This window comes from Brassica napus, chromosome C8, assembly GCF_020379485.1.
Source record: "Brassica napus cultivar Da-Ae chromosome C8, Da-Ae, whole genome shotgun sequence".
Taxonomy (NCBI): Eukaryota; Viridiplantae; Streptophyta; class Magnoliopsida; order Brassicales; family Brassicaceae; genus Brassica; species Brassica napus.
Genome location: NC_063451.1, coordinates 33,726,957 through 33,745,690, shown reverse-complemented (window position 1 = coordinate 33,745,690; position 18,734 = coordinate 33,726,957). Strand labels below are relative to the sequence as shown.

The following is an 18,734-nucleotide window of genomic DNA, read 5'->3' as shown; positions in this document are numbered from 1 at the left end:
GGAAACAAATGTTTAAGGTTAGTATACTAAACTTCCTATAGTATATACGATGTCTTAGAATGCATTAACTAATTTTTTTTTTTTTTTTTGCCATCAAAAGTTTTTATTACTCAAATCACTCCAGTAGGCTAGCTACATGAGCAAGCTAAGCATGAGTCTCCACACAAACATAATCAAAGAAATCAGAACGTGCATGTGCTGCCTTTGCGAGGCAGTCTGCGCGGGAGTTACTACCACGAGGTATATGAGATATAGAAAAATTATAGAACATAGCTGCAGCAACTTTTATCTCTTCCATCTGTTGTACCATAGACGGCCATTCTTCCTGATCTTGAATTAGCTTCCAAAGTTGAACACAGTCTGTCTCAAAGTGCATCTAGAGTCCTTTTCATGGCCCATAACAGACCTTCCGCTTCTGCGTGTAGAGGGGAAGCTGTTTGCCTGCGATTTTTCAACCCCATGATACTTCTGTTTCCACCTTCCCACAACACAAACCCCAGACCCGTCCCGCGCCCTTCGTAGACCCAGGATGCGTCCACTTGACATCGGTTTCCAATTCTTGCCTGAGTGTTTACGGAGGGATCCGAGTTCTCTTGATCTTCTGGTCGTTCTTCTTCCAGCGTTGGGATGATCTAAGCTACTTGCCAAGATCTATTCTCTGCCAACGCTAATTGTACAGTGTCCAGAGGGGGAGAATCAACACCATTAAATAGGAAATTATTACGGCTCTTCCATATGTACCACACTAACCACGGGACTACCTCCAGTATCTCCTTCCTAACGCCTTGTTCCTTGGCTCTCCATAGGAGATGATCAAAATTTGTAAATAGAGCATTACACGGGAATACGCCCGGAGATATCGGAATATCCGATAAGGCCCAGCATTGCAAAGCAGGGGGCACTCAAACAAAATATGATTGATTGTCTCCTCTTCAGCGCCGCAACGGAGACAACTTCTATCAGTCGCGCAGAGACGGCTTGCCGCCGTAATAAACCCTGATATCGCTTGCCAAAGGAAGTGCTTTATTTTTCTTGATGTTTTAAGTTTCCAGACCTCCTTTTTGAGAGCAGTAACACTTGGTTCTACCACTTCTTGCTCCATCGTTGCTTTTCCTTTTTGTATTTACCAGTTCGTATCCCGTACGTACAGAGTACGAGCCTGATATCGAGTGCTTCCAGATATATCCATCTCTCCTTCCTATCTTGCTCGGTTTAACCTGCAGGATTTTACTCACATCTTCTTCTGCCACCAAATCTCTAATCAGAGGTTCATTCCAGCACTTGGTGTCGAAATCAATTAGATGATGAAGATGAAGGTGCCGGTCATTAATTTCTCCCCGCGGAATTGCTGGTCTTGCTACCTCTTCAGGTATCCAGGCAGCGTCCCACACCTTCGTTTCAGCCCCGTTCCAATGGTATGTACGACATTCTCATTCAGGACTGTCCGGGCTGTCCAAATACTTCTCCATCCATAAGAGGGGTTATTAGCTTTCCCGACACGTAGAGGGTTTGAGTGTCTATAGTATCGACCTTTCAGGACTCTAGCTAATAGTGAGTCAGGGTATATCAGCAGTCTCCAAACCTGCTTGGCAAGCAATGCCAGATTGAAATCATGAGAGTCTCTAAATCCTAACCCTCTTTTTTCTGCGGGACACAGATTTTATCCCAAGCTACCCAATGTAGCCCTTTGTTATTGGCCTTTGCACTCCACCGGAGAATGCATTAACTATTTCAGTTGAACCTCTAATACACTGAACAATTTATAAGAAGAGATGTCATTACACAACCTCTGCAATAATAAATTAAGATAACTTGCAACTTTGAAAACGAAATTGTGCAAAGGTAAAAACTAAATAATATAATTAAGACTTATAAGTAGGAAAATTGGTTTTTAGAAAACTTTAGAAAACATAAAATAAAGCAAATAATGAGTGATCCAAAATATAGAAAAAGTAGAATATCTTAACTCTCCACCAGTTGAATAGCTGAATAACTGAATAGCATCGTCAATATCCGCGGAAAACTTGCCACACAATACAATAGGTAGACGATCATCACTATATATCGAGTAATGTCAGTTTCATAATTCTTTATTTTCACTTGATACAGATTTATATAAATGTTATAATGAATCACGAACATTTACAATGAGTTACGGAATTTAGGTGAGATCTTGTGTGTGTCTTTCCCATTAACTGAAGCCACTTCAACATGCGTGACTTCCACGACTGTCATATAACATCCATTTAAAAAAAAAAACATATTTCGAATCACAGATATATAAACCTCTTATATATTAAACGTATAATATGTCATACGAAATATAACTCACCAACTAAGTGGTCCGAATTTGGTGAACCATCAAGAATGGCTCGGTAACTGAACTTTTGGAATCCAGTTAAAGCTCTAGGCAGATCTTTACAGACCCTGACTCGGGTGGTTAAGAAGATCACATTCTTGTAGGGATGGTTGGTTGTTCCGTAGGATCCGCAATTGTGGTTAAGTGAGAAACTGATAAAACTTTTGGTAATGCCTTGTGATAGGAATGGTTTACCTGCTCAACTAAATCTTTCTTGACAGTAGCATGAATCAGCCTGTATAAATTAATAAAACAAATCCGTTAAAACAATATGTTAAAATAGTGGCAAGGTAAAATAGACAAATGTACAGTTGAAATAGTCTCACGTTAGAATCAATTAAGACCATCTCAATGGTGAGAGCCGTGAGACCACCAGCCACCTAATATTGTTTCCAAAGTATAATTATCTTGGTCTTAATCTTCCACATGGATTTGTATGGCTTCGACTCTGATACAGGGCTGTATGCGGCCATTGAAAGTATAGGAGAGGTAACTTTCTTTTTGTTTTTCGAGTGCAGGTATTTGTGGTCTTTCATTCACGTCCCGTAGATGTCTTATATAGTGATATGATGAGTATAATAGAGTGTTTCATAATGCAGTAAAAATTAGAGAGATTCAAAACTCAATCAGAGAGATCTTGTGTGAAGATGGGACTGTTGTGAAGGGAGAGAATGTGAAACAAGAAGCTGAGAGATTTTTTCATGATTTCCTAAACTACTCTCCACCAGAGTATGAAGGAACAACACGTGAAAAATTGGAGGAGTTGTTAAAGTTTAAATGCAGTGAAGGGGATAGGTCTATGTTGGAAAGGGAGGTCACGGAGGAGGAAGTGCGAGCAGTTATCTTTAAGATGCCAGGTAATAAATCTCCTGGACCAGACGGCTTAACTGCTGAATTCTTTAGAGAAGCATGGCCGGTTATAGGGAAGGATGTTACAATAGCTATACAGTCTTTGTTCATCAAAGGGTTTTTACCTAAGGGTCTCAATTCAACGATCTTGGCTCTTATACCAAAGAATGATAATGCAAGGATGATGAAAGACTACAGACCAATATCGTGCTGCAATGTTCTGTATAAAGCTATTTCGAAGATTATAGCAAGAAGATTAAAGTGTATCCTGCCAAAGTGCATTGCGCTCAATCAGTCTGCTTTTGTGAAGGATAGATTGCTTATGGAAAATCTGTTGCTAGCTACAGAATTGGTCAAAGATTATCATAAGGACTCAGTATCACCGAGATGTGCGATGCCGATTGATATATCGAAGGCTTTTGATTCAGTTCACTGGAGTTTTTTTGTTGAAGATCTTGGAAGCTCTAAATCTGCCTGAAAGTTTTATTCACTGGATTCGTTTGTGCATATCAACTGCTTCTTTCTCGGTTCAGATTAATGGAAAATTGGCAGGCTATTTTCAGAGCTCAAAAGGATTAAGACAAGGTTGCTCTCTCTCTCCTTATCTCTTTGTGATATGTATGAATGTGCTATCAAAGATGCTAGATGAAGCAGCAGAGAGAAAGAAGATTGTATATCACCTAAGGTGTAAGAATATCAACTTAACACATCTGTGTTTTGCGGATGATCTTGTGGTATTTTTGGAAGGGACTAAGAGATCAGTTGAAGGGATTCTACACGTCTTTGATGAGTTTGGGAAAATGTCAGGGTTACACATCAGTCTGGAGAAGTCTAAGCTATTCATGGCAGGTGTGTCTTTGACAAATCAGAGAGATATCACAGATCATTTCCCGTTTGAAGAGGGAAGCTTACCAGTTAGGTACTTGGGACTTCCACTCCTTAAAAAGTGCATGACTGTAAGTGATTATTTTCCTTTAGTGGAGAAGATAAGGAAGAGAATTCACTCTTGGACAGGGAGATTCTTATCCTATGCGGGAAGATTGCAGCTTCTTAATTCAGTTATTACAAGTCTTGCAAATTTTTGGATGGCTGCATTCATATCGCCGAATGAATGTCTAAAAGAAAGAGAAAGGCTATGGGTAGCATTCTTATGGTCTGGACCAAAGCTGGAGGGTAGAAAGGCAAAAATTTCCTGGCGTGAAGTGTGCAAAATGAAGAATGAGGGAGGGTTGGGTATCAAGCCGTTGAAGGAGTCAAACTTGGTATGTTGCTTGAAGTTGATTTGGAGGATTCTGTCATCAGCGAAATTATTATGGGTGAATTGGATAAAAGTCTACCTAATCAGGAAAGGGTCTCTATGGATGGCTAAAACTACTCAATAAGGTTCATGGATGTGGAGGAAGCTTTTGAAGTATCGAGAGATTGCAAAAATTCTCGAGAGAGTTGAAGTTAAAAATGGAGAAACAACTTCTTTTTGGTATGACTCTTGGTCGTCAAAGGGAAGATTATGGGATATATGTGGAGATAGGGGATTTATTGATATGGGGATATCAGCAAATGCTACTGTACATGAAGCAATTCATGGACACAGACGAAGGAGACACAGGGTTTTGTTGCTGAACAGAATAGAAGAGATGATTGCTATGCAGAAGGTAAAGATAGAGCAAGAGGAGGACATAGCTATATGGAAATATCAGGAAGATAAATACAAGGCGAAGTTCTCCACAAAAAGTACTTGGATGATACTAAGAGAAGCTCATATTAAGTGTGGTTGGGATAAGGCAGTATGGTTTAGCTATGCAACGCCGAAGTATGCTTTTATACACTGGGTGGCTATGCATGATACGCTATCTACAGGGAGTAGAATGCTTCAGTGGAATGGAAGTATAAACTCAGAGTGTGTGTTCTATCGAGAACCGGTTGAGACGAGAGAGCATCTATTTTTTGAATGCCAATTTTCGACAGACATATGGAAGGCTCTCACAAAAGGTTTCTTGAGGGAGCAGTATACAACGAAATGGTCTGAGATATTGCAACTCATCTTAGCCAGCTCACAGCAAAGGGTACCAAAGTTTACTCTTCAATATGTGTTCCAAGCAGCTTTATATACCATATGGCGTGAGAGGAATGCAAGGCGCCATGGAGATAAACCTTCTTCAGCAAACAGACTTATTCATTTACTGGATAAGAACATTCGAAACAGATTCACTACAATTCAGAGAATGGGAGATGACAAGTATGAAGTAGGAATGAGATTTTTGTTTGCCACAAGAAGTATAGCATAGACATAAAGAAAATTTTGTCTTTTACATTTTCAAAGTAAGCTTCACTTGGTGTAAAACAATGGCTTTTTGGTTTGAATAAATTTAACATTCAATTCAAAAAAAAAAAAAAAACCTTGCATTTATGAGAAAATCTAAACTCTATTAAAAGGAGAATAAGAAGTCTTCTTAGCTATGCCACGTCAGATCAGAAAATCAACCAATCAAATTCGTCTTTACTGCCATGTCATCTGCGGCCGAGTCAACAAAGAAACCCTATGACTCACTCATCGACTCTGTCTTCTCTGTTTCCTCTTCATCAAAACTCCCTACTGCCTTTTTGTTGTCTTTCCGGATCTGCTCAAGCCTCCAATCGTCGCTTAGGTCCGAGAATCACAAGCTGTCGCACTCCCAAGACGGCGGGGAAGAAGCTGGACCGACGAGAAACAAACGAGAGAGAACCGCCATCCCTCACCGTAGATCCATCGACACCATCTCACTCCCCGACAATCAGACGAGCTCAACAAAGTAAACCCTAATCGTGTTCTGGTGACTAACATTCTTTCTCCGTCCAGCTACGACCTCTGAACTTCATACTGAATCTGAAATGGTACCTCTATTAAAAGGAGACTAAAAAGCCTTCTTAGCTATGCCACGTCAGATCAGAAAATCAACCAATCAAATTCATTTTTACTGCCATGTCATCTGCGGCCGAGTCAACAAAGAAACCCTACGACTCACTCATCGACTTCGTCTTCTCTGTTTCCTCTTCATCAAAACTCCCTACTGCCTTTTTTGTTGTCTTTCTGGATCTGCTCAAGCCTCCAATCGTCGCTTAGGTCCGAGAATCACAAGCTGTCGCACTCCCAAGACGGCGGGGAAGAAGCTGGACCGACGAGAAACAAACGAGAGAGAATCGCCATCCCTCACCATAGATCCATCGACACCATCTCACTCCCCGACAATCAGACGAGCCCAACAAAGTAAACCCTAATCGTGTTCTGGTGATTAACATTCTTTCTCCGTCCAGCTACGATCTCTGAACTTCATCACTGAATCTGAAACGGTACGAGTTATGTGTTTTTCGTGTGGTGTTCCTTATTAATTCAATCTCCATCAAGCATTGCATATACACTTGGTAGAGTGCAGTCCCGCGTTGCAGAAACTTCAGCACCAGGACCTGAAGTGCACAGATGAAAGTAGTTCGGAGAAGAAAGCTATAAGTTCACTAGCTGGGACACCTGTGCACTGGCACGCTACTCTTGAAGAGGCACCATCAGGAGGCATGCATGTTTGTTACATTTACTTATTGAGACTCTCTTATGAGGCTCTTGGCTTAATTAGCAACAGTCAACGTTGTAAGCAATGAAAAATATGATGATCTGCATCGTTCCTCATTGTATCTATTGTTCTCTTTTGCTTGCCTTGGCAGTACCAACAATAATCATAGCTCATGAGTTCTATGATGCTCTTCCAGTTCATCAGTTTCAGGTTTGTGTGATTTGCAATATAGTCTTCTCCTTTAAGTTTAGTATGTGTATCTTAAATGGACTTACTTTGCAGAAATCTCCACGAGGCTGGTGTGAGAAAATGGTTGATGTGGAAGAAGATTCACAGTAAGTATTTGTATATCTATAATATGCAAAGAAAACTTCAGAGCTGATCTATGCGTTATTGGTTTTAGGTTCCGCTTTGTTCTCTCCCCACAGCCTACACCTGCAGCCTTATATCTGGTGAAACGTTGCACATGAGCTACACCTGAGGAAAAGGAGAAGCTGGAGCATGTCGAGATCAGCCCGAAGTCAATGGATTTGACTCAAGAAATAGCCAAGAGAATAGGCTCTGATGGAGGTGGAGCACTTATAATCGATTATGGGAAGGATGGAATCATTTTAGACAGTCTTCAGGTTTGTGTCCTAAAAAAAAATGCTCTAACCAATGCTTATAAAGTCTTTTGTGTCTGAATCTATGGATATGATATAAGGCTATTAGAGAACACAAGTTTGTCAACATACTGGATAATCCAGGCTCTGCGGATCTAAGTGCTTATGTTGATTTTCCTTCGATAAAACACTCCGCCGAGGAAGCTTCAGGTTGGTTCATATACTCACTACTCATCATTGTAATATTAGAGAGTTATAAACGTACTTAAACCAAATGAAAACGTGTGTGTGTGTGTTGTTCAGAAAATGTGACAGTCCGTGGACATATGACTCAGTCTCGGTTCTTGGGTTCGCTTGGAATAAACTTCAGAGTTGATGCGCTGCTGCAGAACTGCGATGATGAGCAAGCAGAGTCATTGAGGTCTGGATACTGGAGGCTTGTTGGAGATGGTGAAGCACCTTTATGGGAAGGACCTGATGAACAGACACCAATTGGAATGGGGGGAAAGGTATCTTACAATGGCTATTGTCAGCAGAAACCAAGGCACTCCGGCTCCGTTCCAGTAACAAACTGAAGCTTTCAAACAAGGACACTACACTCCTTTGTTTTTTTTCCTTTGAACTTGGCTTATCATAAATCTCAGGCTAAAAGAAATAAAAGGATTATGTTATAAATCAACTGTTTTATGACATATAGCAATAATAACTGTTTTATAACATGTTATAAATCAAAAGTTTTATAACATAACATATGTAGCAGTTGTGAGAATTAGTGATTTATGAGATGGTTTATGTGATAAGATTAAAGAGATTAAGTAGATTGAGTAAGAATAAGAAAGAGAGAGAGAATATTGCAAATGAGAGAATATAAAGAAGGAATCTCTTATTCCATTACTTGATTTGTTTATGGGAACATCCCATATATAAAGAGATTACAAGTACATGAGATATTATAAACTAGTAAGATCCTAGACAAATAATAAACAAGAGGACAAGTCTGATCTTGTGCTGGCTGGTCCCGGACAGTGACATGTCCTAAACATCTCCATTGACTTGGAACCTTAGCCAAGCCATGTGATCTGATCCTTCATGTGACATGAGTACTCCAACGGCTCTCTTGTTTGTCCCACACAGCACAAGACATCTCCTTCTGATTATCATTATTGTAATTCAGTTTCCTTGTCTTTGTCTTGTACTTCACTCTAGGGGACAGACTTGGAACACAAGGTAACTCAGCTCATGCTTCATTTGAACTCGCCTGATTCCTTCTTGTTTCTTATTGCGTCATTTTCATATCTCATTGCTTCATCTTCACACTCCCCCTCAAGCTTGACCATAGGGACTGGTCAAGCTTGGAAACCATGAAGCATTCCCTCATTAAAACCTTTAGCTTGGAAAAACCTCATGGGATAAAAACCAAGCCAAAAAAAAGAGTAGAAGACTTCATGGCTAAGAGGATCAGTGTGATGAAAGATCTACGAGTCCTAACTTGGAATGTATGAACTCGCAAACCTTGGTGCTTGCAGCCTTGGTGAAGATATCAGCTAGTTGATCCTTACTTCTTATGTAGCAAGGTAAGATGATCCTTTGTTCCACTGCTTGCCTAACTTTATGACAGTCCACCTCAATGTGTTTAGTTCTCTCATGGAACACACTGTTGGAAGCTATGTGTATTGCAGCTTGATTATCACAATGCATGGTGATTGGAGTTGATGTCTCTATACCCAAGTCTTGAAGTAGGTTCCTGATCCAGATCAACTCACTAGTGAGCTTCCTCATTTCCCTATATTCAGCTTCAGCACTTGAGCATGACACTATCTTCTGTTTCTTGCTCTTCCAAGTAACAAGATTGCCTCCAATGAATGTACAATAGCTTGTGGTGGATCTCCTATCCACTCTGTCCCGTGCCCAATCAGCATCACAATACCCAACTATCTCTGTGCTTTTGTTGCATCCCATCCATACTCTTTGCCCTGTCGCCTCTCTTAGGTATCTTAGGATTCTCTCAACCATGTTCCAATGGTGTATCTTGGGAGTTTGCATATGCTGGCTTACCTGGTTGACTGCAAAGCATACATCAGGCCTGGTGATGGTGGGGTATATCAACTTTCCCACCATTCTCCTATAGTGTTTAACATCAGCATAGGGCTTGTCTTCAATCTCCCCCTCACGCAGCACCTTATACCCATCTTCTAGTGGAGTCTTGGCTGCTCTTCCTCCTAGATCACCTGTCTCATTCAGAAGATCAAGTGTGTACTTTCTTTGGGATAAGAATAGCCCATCCTTGGATCGGCACATCTCAATTCCTAGAAAGTATTTTAACTCTCCCAAGTCTTTGATATCAAAAGATTATCTAAGGAAAGCTTTAGTTAAGAGTATACCTTCTTTGTCACTCCCGGTGATGATGATATCATCAACATATACTAAGATCACAACAATCCCTTGCTTGCTGGTGAGTGTAAAGAGAGTATGATCTGCCTCAGGTTTCACAAAGCCCCTTCCATTGAGTGTGGTGCTGAGCTTGTGGTACCATGCTCTAGGTGATTGTTTCAATCCATATATAGCCTTCTTGAGTCTAAGAACATTTCCATGCTTCACTAGGTGTTCTAGGCCAGGAGGTTGCCTCATGTAGACCTCATCTTCTAGTTCTCCTTGTAGGAAAGCATTCTTCACATCCATTTGCCATAGATCCCACTCTAGGTTGACAGCCAAAGATAGGATTATCCTTATGGTATGGAGTTTAGCAACTGGTGCAAAGGTATCTAGATAATCCTCTCCATATGTTTGAGTGAAGCCTCTTGCTACTAGCCTTGTCTTGCGCCTTTCTACTGTCCCATCAGCATTGTACTTGATGGTGAAGATCCAGCGGCTTGTTACAGCTCTCTTGCCTTTAGGTAGTTCAACTTCATACCATGTATCATTGATGATCATGGCATTAGTCTCACTGCCCACTGATTCTTTCCATTTCTCATGCTCCATAGCTTCCTCATAAGACCTTGGAATGCATTCCTGATCCAACTCTCCAATAAACACCACATGTTCTTGGGGATAATGAGCTAGAGAGCACACTCCTTGTATAGGATGAGCCACAGCTTGAGCATTGAAGTAGACCCTATTGTTCTTCCAATTTAGATCAACCGGCTTTCTGATCGTAGAACTTCTTCTTGGAGCCGGCTGTGAACTACTTTCCTCAGTTGCAGCTTGATCAATATTAGGCTGAGGCTGGCTTGCAATCACTACTGGCTCCTCTTGAGTCGTGTGATGATTCTGCTCCTCTTGTGTATGATGCTCAGCTTGATCATGACTTGTTGAATCCTCTTGATAGTGTTCAGCTTGATTGTCCCCCTCAGGATCAAGGTGAGGAATCTCAATCACATCAGTATCAACCTCAGTAGATGGCGTGGACTGGTGGGGAGTGGCCTCAGGTGTAGTGGCTCCTTGATCTTGGTGTAGACTGATTCCAAGTATTTCCATTACTCTCCTTAGATTGTTAGCTCTATCCGAGGCTGAGTGGGACAGGTTCTCTAACTCTTCCCAACTCTTTCCATCATAGTAGCCTCTAGATTCCACAAACTTCACATCTCTTGAGACTAAGACCCTCCTGGTCTCTGGTACATAACACTTATAGCCCTTCTGGTGAGGAGAGTATCCAATAAAGATCGCCTTTATACTCTTGGCTGACAACTTATCTCTTTGTTCTCCTGGTATCAAAACAAAGCAAAGACACCCAAACACACGCATATGATCTATAGATGATTTGTTTTTATTAAGTACTGATTAGATAGCAAGCTGTTAAGACTGCATCTCCCCAAAAACGTTTGGGCACACTTGTGTGAAGCATCATATATAGAGTTGTGACTTAATTATATTAGAGAATGATTACAGAGTATATATACTGGAGCTACACTAGGGTGTCGACATAATGACGTATCTACACAATCTTTGCAGACCAAGAGATCGGGGATGAGCCAATGTACAGAATATAAGCATTCGTTGACACATAATCATCTGGATCACCAGCCCAGTCAGCGTCTGAATAAGCATGCAGATTGAGAGGCGATGATTTTCGCAGAAAAATACCATGGCTCATGGTTCCAGCAAGGTAACGTAGAACACGTTTAGTGGCCTGCCAGTGCTCATCTGTTGGCTGATGCATAAACTGAGACAGCTTATTCACTGCAAACGCTATATCAGGTCGAGTGAATGCAAGGTACTGAAGGCTGCCAACTACCTTGCGATATTCAGATGGGTTCTGAAGCGGCTGTCCGGACTTAAGTGTAAGCTTTGGATGTGTTGCAAGTGGAGTCGACACTGGTTTCGCACCGAACATGTTGAGCTTTGTGAGGAGATCATGTATATATTTCCTCTGCATGAGGTGTAAACCCTGCTTTGTCCTTGTTGCTTCTATGCCAAGAAAGTAGAATAGGTTGCCAAGATCTTTAATGGAGAAGCGTGAGGCTAGTGTCGCGATAATTTTATTTACCAGAGTGATGCTGCTACCTGTTACAAGAATATCGTCCACATAAACGAGGACATATACATGATGGCAATTCTGAGTGTAGACAAACAGGGAGGTGTCTGCTACGGAATTGCGAAATCCTGCTGCAAGTAGAGTACGCTTGAGCTCTTCGTACCATGCCCGGGGGGCTTGTTTCAAACCATAGAGAGCTTTCCGTAGTCGACAAACATGATGCGGTCTGTCCTTATCCACAAATCCAGGGGGCTGAGAAATATATACTTCATCCTCCAATGTTCCTTGTAAGAAAGCATTATTAACATCTAACTGTCGAATGCTCCAATCATTTCGGACAGCATGCTCCAAGACCAAGCGAACGGTAGTTGACTTTATAATCGGACTGAACGTTTCAGCATAATCCAAGCCATATTGTTGATTGAATCCACGCGCAACCAGCCGTGATTTGTGCCTGTCAACATCACCATTAGGAAGATATTTAAGTGTAAATAACCATTTCGTATCAATCACATTTTGATGAGGCGCAGGTGGAACCAAATCATATGTATGATTACGAGTGATGGCATTAAACTCATCAGTGCACGCATTCCGCCACTTAGGGTCACGCAAGGCCTGGTTTATGGTGGTTGGGATTATCGGTCTTGTGGAGGCATTGAGAGAGAGCTTAGTTTTTGGTTTAGCAATGTTGTTTTTGGAACGGGTTGTCATGGAGTGACGATTAGCTGGAAGCTCAGGTTGTGATGGGGGAGGAATTTGTGGTTCACTGGTTTCTGTTTGGGTTGTTTCTGGTGGAGGATTGGGTAGGGGTGTTTCTGATGTTGGTAATGGCGAGGAAGGGTGAGTCTCTGTACCTGTAAGAGAATGTGTAATCATACCTGAGGAAGTTCCTTCGCAACTAGTCTGATCTCCACGAGTCGAGTGAGAGCTTGGGATAGACAAGTTTGCGTCCTCCATCGAGGCAGAAGAATCTGCTGATGTCGGAGCCGGTGACACGTTCTGGTGATGATCTGAGCTCGGAGGCGCGGTGGAGCGAGTTTGTCTGAGTGATCGACGGTTGATGGTGAGGACAGGGAAAGTGTTTGTAGAGCTCGATGGTGGTGGTTCTTGGGTAGGAGGTGGAGATGAGGTGGTTGAGGTGCGGAATGGGAATGTGTCCTCAACAAACCGGACATGTCGGGAAGTGTAGACTCGCCCTGACTGTGGTTCTAAGCACAAATAAGCACTTTGAGTAACAGAGTATCCAATGAACACGCATGCTGCTGATCGATCGTCTAGTTTGTTGTTTGTGTATGGACGCAGCCATGGGAAGCACAAGGACCCGAAAACTCTCAGCTTGAGATAGTTTGGTTGCTGGCCGAAGAGCTTGTGGTAGGGACTTGTATTGTTCAGGACTGGTGTCGGCATACGGTTAATAAGGTACACAGCTGCAGCAAATGCATAGGGCCAGAACTTTTTAGGAACTGCGGCCTTGTTCAGGAGAGTCAATCCTGTCTCAACAATATGACAATGTTTGCGTTCAGAGATTCCGTTGTGCTCAGGAGTATGTGGTGGAGAAGTTAGATGGGAGATTCCGTGAGCTGTGAGGTGAGCTCTCAGACCAATAAACTCCCCTCCATTATCCGAATAGAGTGTGACGATCTTTTGATTGAATCGTTTTTCCACCAGGGCTTGAAAGGCAATGAATGTGGGAAGGACTTGGGATTTTAGTTTGAGTGGGTAGAGCCATGTATAGCGGGTATAATGATCAACGAAGATGACATAATATTTGTAGCCATCTTGAGAGATAAGAGGGGAGGACCACACGTCTGAATAAATATATTGAAGGGGTCGGTTTGAGTGTATAGAGTTGGTATGAAATGGTAACTTGTGTGTTTTATTAAGAAGGCAATCAAAACATGAAAACGGTTTAAGGTCTGAGTCTGAAACAGGTAAAGAAAACTGAGATACAAGGCTTTTAAAAACAGCTGAAGAGGGGTGGCCAAGACGTGCGTGCCAAGATGCGAAGTTGGTTTTGGAGGTGGGTGAGGCATAGAGACTGGTAATGGTAGGTGATGGTATCGGCCACTCATACAACTCGTTCCTAGTTTTGCCTTGGAGTAACCGCGCCCCCGTGCTGAGATCCTTCACCTGAAAATGAGCCGGAAAGAATTCCACAGACACTTGATTAGAATTGCATAATCTATAGACAGAGACAAGGTTTTTATGCAAGTTTGGAACATATAAGACTTGGTTTAAGGCAAAGGAACGAGATGGAGTGGGAAGAAGGGCAGAACCAGTGTGTGAAATCGCAAGGCCAGAGCCATCAGCAATCGTAACCTCCTCACCACCATTATATGGCTGATGTACGGACAGGTTGTTGAGGTCGGTAGTCAGGTGATGTGTGGCACCACTATCAAGGATCCAATTGGCAGCAGTGTACGGAGAAGCAGCAGCTAGGTCCGCACGAGGTTGCCATGGCGTAGCACTGTAGGTGGAGCCATGAGAGGCTCCAAATTGTTGTAGTTGCGAGCACCTCTGGGCACTATGTCCATACACTCCACACAGCTGACACTTCCCCTGGTATCCCCGACCTTGGCGAGTATCTGGACGTGGCGAGAAGTTCTGTTGTTGTTGCCATGTCTGCGAACCACGACCTGCACCCCTGTTCACGTTTCCATGGCGGTTCTGGTTCCTGTTAGTGAACGCAGGTTTGTTGTGGTTGTAGGTCGCCACATTCGTAGAGACAGGAAGGGATGAAATCACACCAGCAGATGTCTGTAACTTCACCTCATGATTCAACAGGCGTTCATGAACTTCAGTAAGCGTAGGAGGCACGTCACGACTTTCGATCTGATCAATGACGGTTTTGTAATCCTCAGGAAGACCTTCGAGCATATACTCGATCTGATCTTCATGGTCCAGCGGCTTGCCAAGTAGAGCAATCTGATCAAAGCGAGTTGTTAAGCCTTGGAAGTACTCATCAATGGTCTTTGTGTCTTTCTTCCAAGTTTTGAGTTGACTGCGCAACTGCTTGAAGTGGGCGCGACTCGGTTTCGCGTAGGTTGAGGACAGAGTGTTCCAGATGTCTGCAGCAGTTTGAGCCGCAGATAGGATTGGCTGGATTGGTGTCGTGATAGCGCCAAGGAGAGCCGAGTAGATGAGCCGGTCTTGTCTTTTCCAAGAAGAAACACGGGGTTTGGTGTGATGTCGCCTTCAGTAGTGATCGTAGGAGCTGGAACCACAGCAGATCCATCTAGGTATCCAGCGAGGTCATAGCCATCGAATAAGGCATAAACCTGACGACTCCACATAATGAAGTTGGTGGAAGTCAACTTGGTAACGTTTGTCATATTGACAACAAGGATTTTGTGAGGGTCTGAGACATCTATGGTCTCGCTTTGATTGGCCGGTGAGTGAGACATAATGATAAGAACGGGAAAGATGAGAGAGATATGAAGAAGATAGATCGGAAGAGGGGTTGGGGTGGCGGCCAGAACAATTTAAACGAGAAGAGAGGTCTAGGTATCTATAGTGCTCTGATACCATATAGAGTTGTGACTTAATTATATTAGAGAATGATTACAGAGTATATATACTGGAGCTACACTAGGGTGTCGACATAATGACGTATCTACACAATCTACTTTCCTTATATCCTACATCATACTCCTTGCCACCTCCATGAGATGTCTATTCTTTCTCTCAGCTACACCATTTTGTTGTGGAGTATATGGGCAGCTAGTTTGGTGGATCATCCCATGTTTGGCTAAGTGTTGTTTGAAAGCATTGCTTGTGTATTCTCCTCCATTATCTGATCTCAAAATCTTAATCTTGGCATTAAAGTGATTAGATACATGATTTTGAAAATTTATGAAAGCTTCTAAGACCATATCTTTAGATTGTAATAATGTGATCCATGTATACTTTGATTTCTCATCTATAAAGGTCACAAAATACTTATGATGTTCTCTAGATATGCATGGAGCTGTCCATACATCAGAGTGGATTAAGTCAAAGCAATTTTCATAAATAGTACTTGATCTAGGGAACACACTCTTGCAATGTTTGCCAAGGATACAAGCCTCACAATCACTTTTAAAAAAGATACTAGGAAACATGATGTACAAAGCACGAGAATGAGGATGTCCTAATCTAGCATGCCATAATACATCTTTAGGTAAAGTAGAAATGGAATTTAGAGCATAAGATAAATCGGCTGAGAGCTTAGTGTCTTCAAGTAAGTACAAGTCTCCCTTGGTTACACCTTGGCCAAGCAATCTACTAGTTTCAATATCCTGAAAGTAGACATCATTAGGAGTAAAAGTAACACTACAATTCAAGTCATTAGTGGCTCTTTTAACTGATAACAAGTTAGAGGTAAAACTAGGCATGTAGAAAGCTTTAGACTCTTTATCAAATAGCCTAAGATCACCTACACCTTTGATTGGTACTTTCTCTCCATTAGCTATCATAAAATTTCCTAGGGCAGGAACAATATTTTTAATTAAGCTAAGATCACTAATCATGTGGTGACTTGCCCCTGAATCTATAACCAATGGTTTTGTAATTTTAGGTTCAGTTAAAGCATTCAGCAAGATACCACAAGTGGAGGCATGTAAAGAGGTACCAAGTGGGTTACCAGAGTTGTCTTTGAGGAGTTTTATGAGAGTCTCAATGTCAGAACGCCTGATGACTTCATCTTGATTGTTCCTCAAGGTCAGGTTGCCACTAGAAGCCATTGCTTTGCCTTCACCACCTGGTGGAGTTGGGCGCATGCTTGCTGGAGTAGATGGCTCTCCCATGTCACCAGAGAAGTTGGCTCTTGTATCATTGTAGTTGGTTCTGAACTTCTGTGGCTTGAGATGAGGATGGAGGATCCAACACTTGTCCTTTCCATGGCCTCTCTTCTTGCAATAATCGCATGTCCACACCTTCTTATCTTCAGTCTTGTAGATGCCTCTATTTGCAACTCCTTCAGCTTGGTTTGCTAGTACCAAGTCTCGCTTGCCTCCAAAAAGCCCCATTGATCCTTGTTCTTTTTGAATCCGAGCACAAACTTCTTCAAGGGATGGGAGTTCCTTGTCTCTTAGGATATGCTTGATGAGGTCATTGTATCCAGGGTTGAGAGTAGAGAGAAGAGCAAACACCTTGTCTTGTTCTCTCCTTACATTCAACACATCTGGATCAATGGTTGCTGGCTTTAGCATCTCTAGCTCAGCCCACATGGATCTAAACTTCCCAAAGTGTTTATCAAAGTCATTGTCCTCTTGACTTAGGGTATTGATAGCCCTCTTGATTTCAAACACCCTACTGATGTTGGACTGGTTTCCATAGACCTTCTTGAGTGTATCCCATAGGTCTTTGGAGGTTTCACAGTAGCCATAAGCTTCCTGGAGTGGAGCATCAAGACTGGATTGAAGAATAGACAACGTCATGAGGTCCTCTTGATTCTTCTTCTTGTCGCCAGCTTCACTCACCACCACTTCTCTGCCATCCTCTCCTAGAGTTGTTTTCTTTGGGTTCTTGCCTTCTTCAACAATATCCCAGTAGCCTCTGCCACCAAGAGCTGTCTTAGCAAGCCTTTCCCACAACAGGTAGTTAGCTCCCTTAAGGGTAGCTGGAATCACAAACATTTTTAAATTTTCTCCAGAATCCATCAAGAACAACTCAAGAACAATTCAAGAATGGTGAGGGAAAATAGAAAAGAAATAATCAGAGTAAAGGTTTGCGGAAGTAATAGGTTTCAAGAGCTTAATCGCTCTGATACCATGTGAGAATTAGTGATTTATGAGATGGTTTATGTGATAAGATTAAAGAGATTAAGTAGATTGAGTAAGAATAAGAAAGAGAGAGAGAGAGTATTGCAAATGAGAGAATATGAAGAAGGAATCTCTTATTCCATTACTTGATTTGTTTATGGGAACATCTCATATATAAAGAGATTACAAGTACATGAGATATTATAAACTAGTAAGATCCTACACAAATAATAAACAAGAGGACAAGAGGACAAGTCTGATCTTGTGCTGGCTGGTCCCAGACAGTGACATGTCCTAAACATCTCCATTGACTTGGAACCTTAACCAACCCATGTGATCTGATCCTTCATGTGACATGAGCACTCCAACGGCTCTCTTGTTTGTCCCACACATCACAAGACATCTCCTTGTGATTATCATTATTGTAATTCAGTTTCGTTGTCTTTGTCTTGTACTTCACTATAGGGGACAGACTTGAAACACAAGGTAACTCAGCTCATGCTTCATTTGAACTCGCCTGATTCCTTCTTGTTTCTTATTGCGTCATTTTCATATCTCATTGCTTCATCTTCACAACAGTCAGGTTGACATATTTTGGTTGAGAGAACATAAAATGGCTACTTTCCAAGAAAAATTGAATTAGTTGTATAGCCATAAATTTTATTTTGTATTCGTTATTAGGGATGAACATGAATAGACGGGTTTTAAGAGTTAGATTTACGTTCTGATTATTTTCGTCCGAATAATCAATTATCTGATTCGATTTGATATATAGCTATTCGGTTTTCGGTGTCCCCGAATATCAAAACTGTTTTATATTTTAACTGGATATTCAATTTGATCCGTACCTTTTCATACTACTCTATCTAGAATTATCAATTTTATGAATAAAATTTTGTAATATTATACGAAATGTAACAAAAATGTAATTTATATATATATAATTGTTTATATAGATAGATAACATACCGTTTATAATTTTTAGTATTTGTGATTATTTGTTTTGCTTTGTAGAGTTAGGAATATTGGAATTTTTTCTGTTAAATCGAGTACTTTGCTCAACCTTCATTGGGTATAATAAATCGATCAACTGAACCAAAAACTAATGTCCAGATGTTCACGGTACGTTATTCGGTTTAGTAATTGCGCGCGCGTGCGTGGGTCTTTGAT

General features: G+C 41.6%; 2 protein-coding genes across 2 annotated transcripts; one reads left to right on the top strand and one right to left on the bottom strand.

Moving 5' to 3' along the window:
• The first annotated feature begins 4,599 nt into the window (after nucleotides 1–4,599).
• Nucleotides 4,600–5,493, top strand: LOC106453526. Its single transcript, XM_013895766.1, has one exon. The coding sequence runs from the start codon at nucleotides 4,600–4,602 to the stop codon at nucleotides 5,491–5,493; it is 894 nt and encodes a 297-aa protein (XP_013751220.1).
• Nucleotides 5,494–15,974: 10,481 nt separating this feature from the next.
• Nucleotides 15,975–18,270, bottom strand: LOC125591605. Its single transcript, XM_048766102.1, has 2 exons — nucleotides 16,445–18,270; nucleotides 15,975–16,100 (listed from the first exon to the last, which is right to left on the bottom strand). Exons 1-2 carry the CDS (start codon nucleotides 17,460–17,462, stop codon nucleotides 16,093–16,095), a joined length of 1,026 nt encoding a protein of 341 aa, XP_048622059.1. The 5' UTR covers nucleotides 17,463–18,270; the 3' UTR covers nucleotides 15,975–16,092.
• Nucleotides 18,271–18,734: the final 464 nt, after the last annotated feature.

What these genes read in the sequence shown, in the direction of transcription:
- LOC106453526 (XM_013895766.1), top strand. Translation starts at nt 4,600, where the DNA reads ATGTGGAGGAAGCTTTTGAAGTATCGAGAGATTGCAAAAATTCTCGAG.
- LOC125591605 (XM_048766102.1), bottom strand. Translation starts at nt 17,462, where the DNA reads ATGGATTCTGGAGAAAATTTAAAAATGTTTGTGATTCCAGCTACCCTT.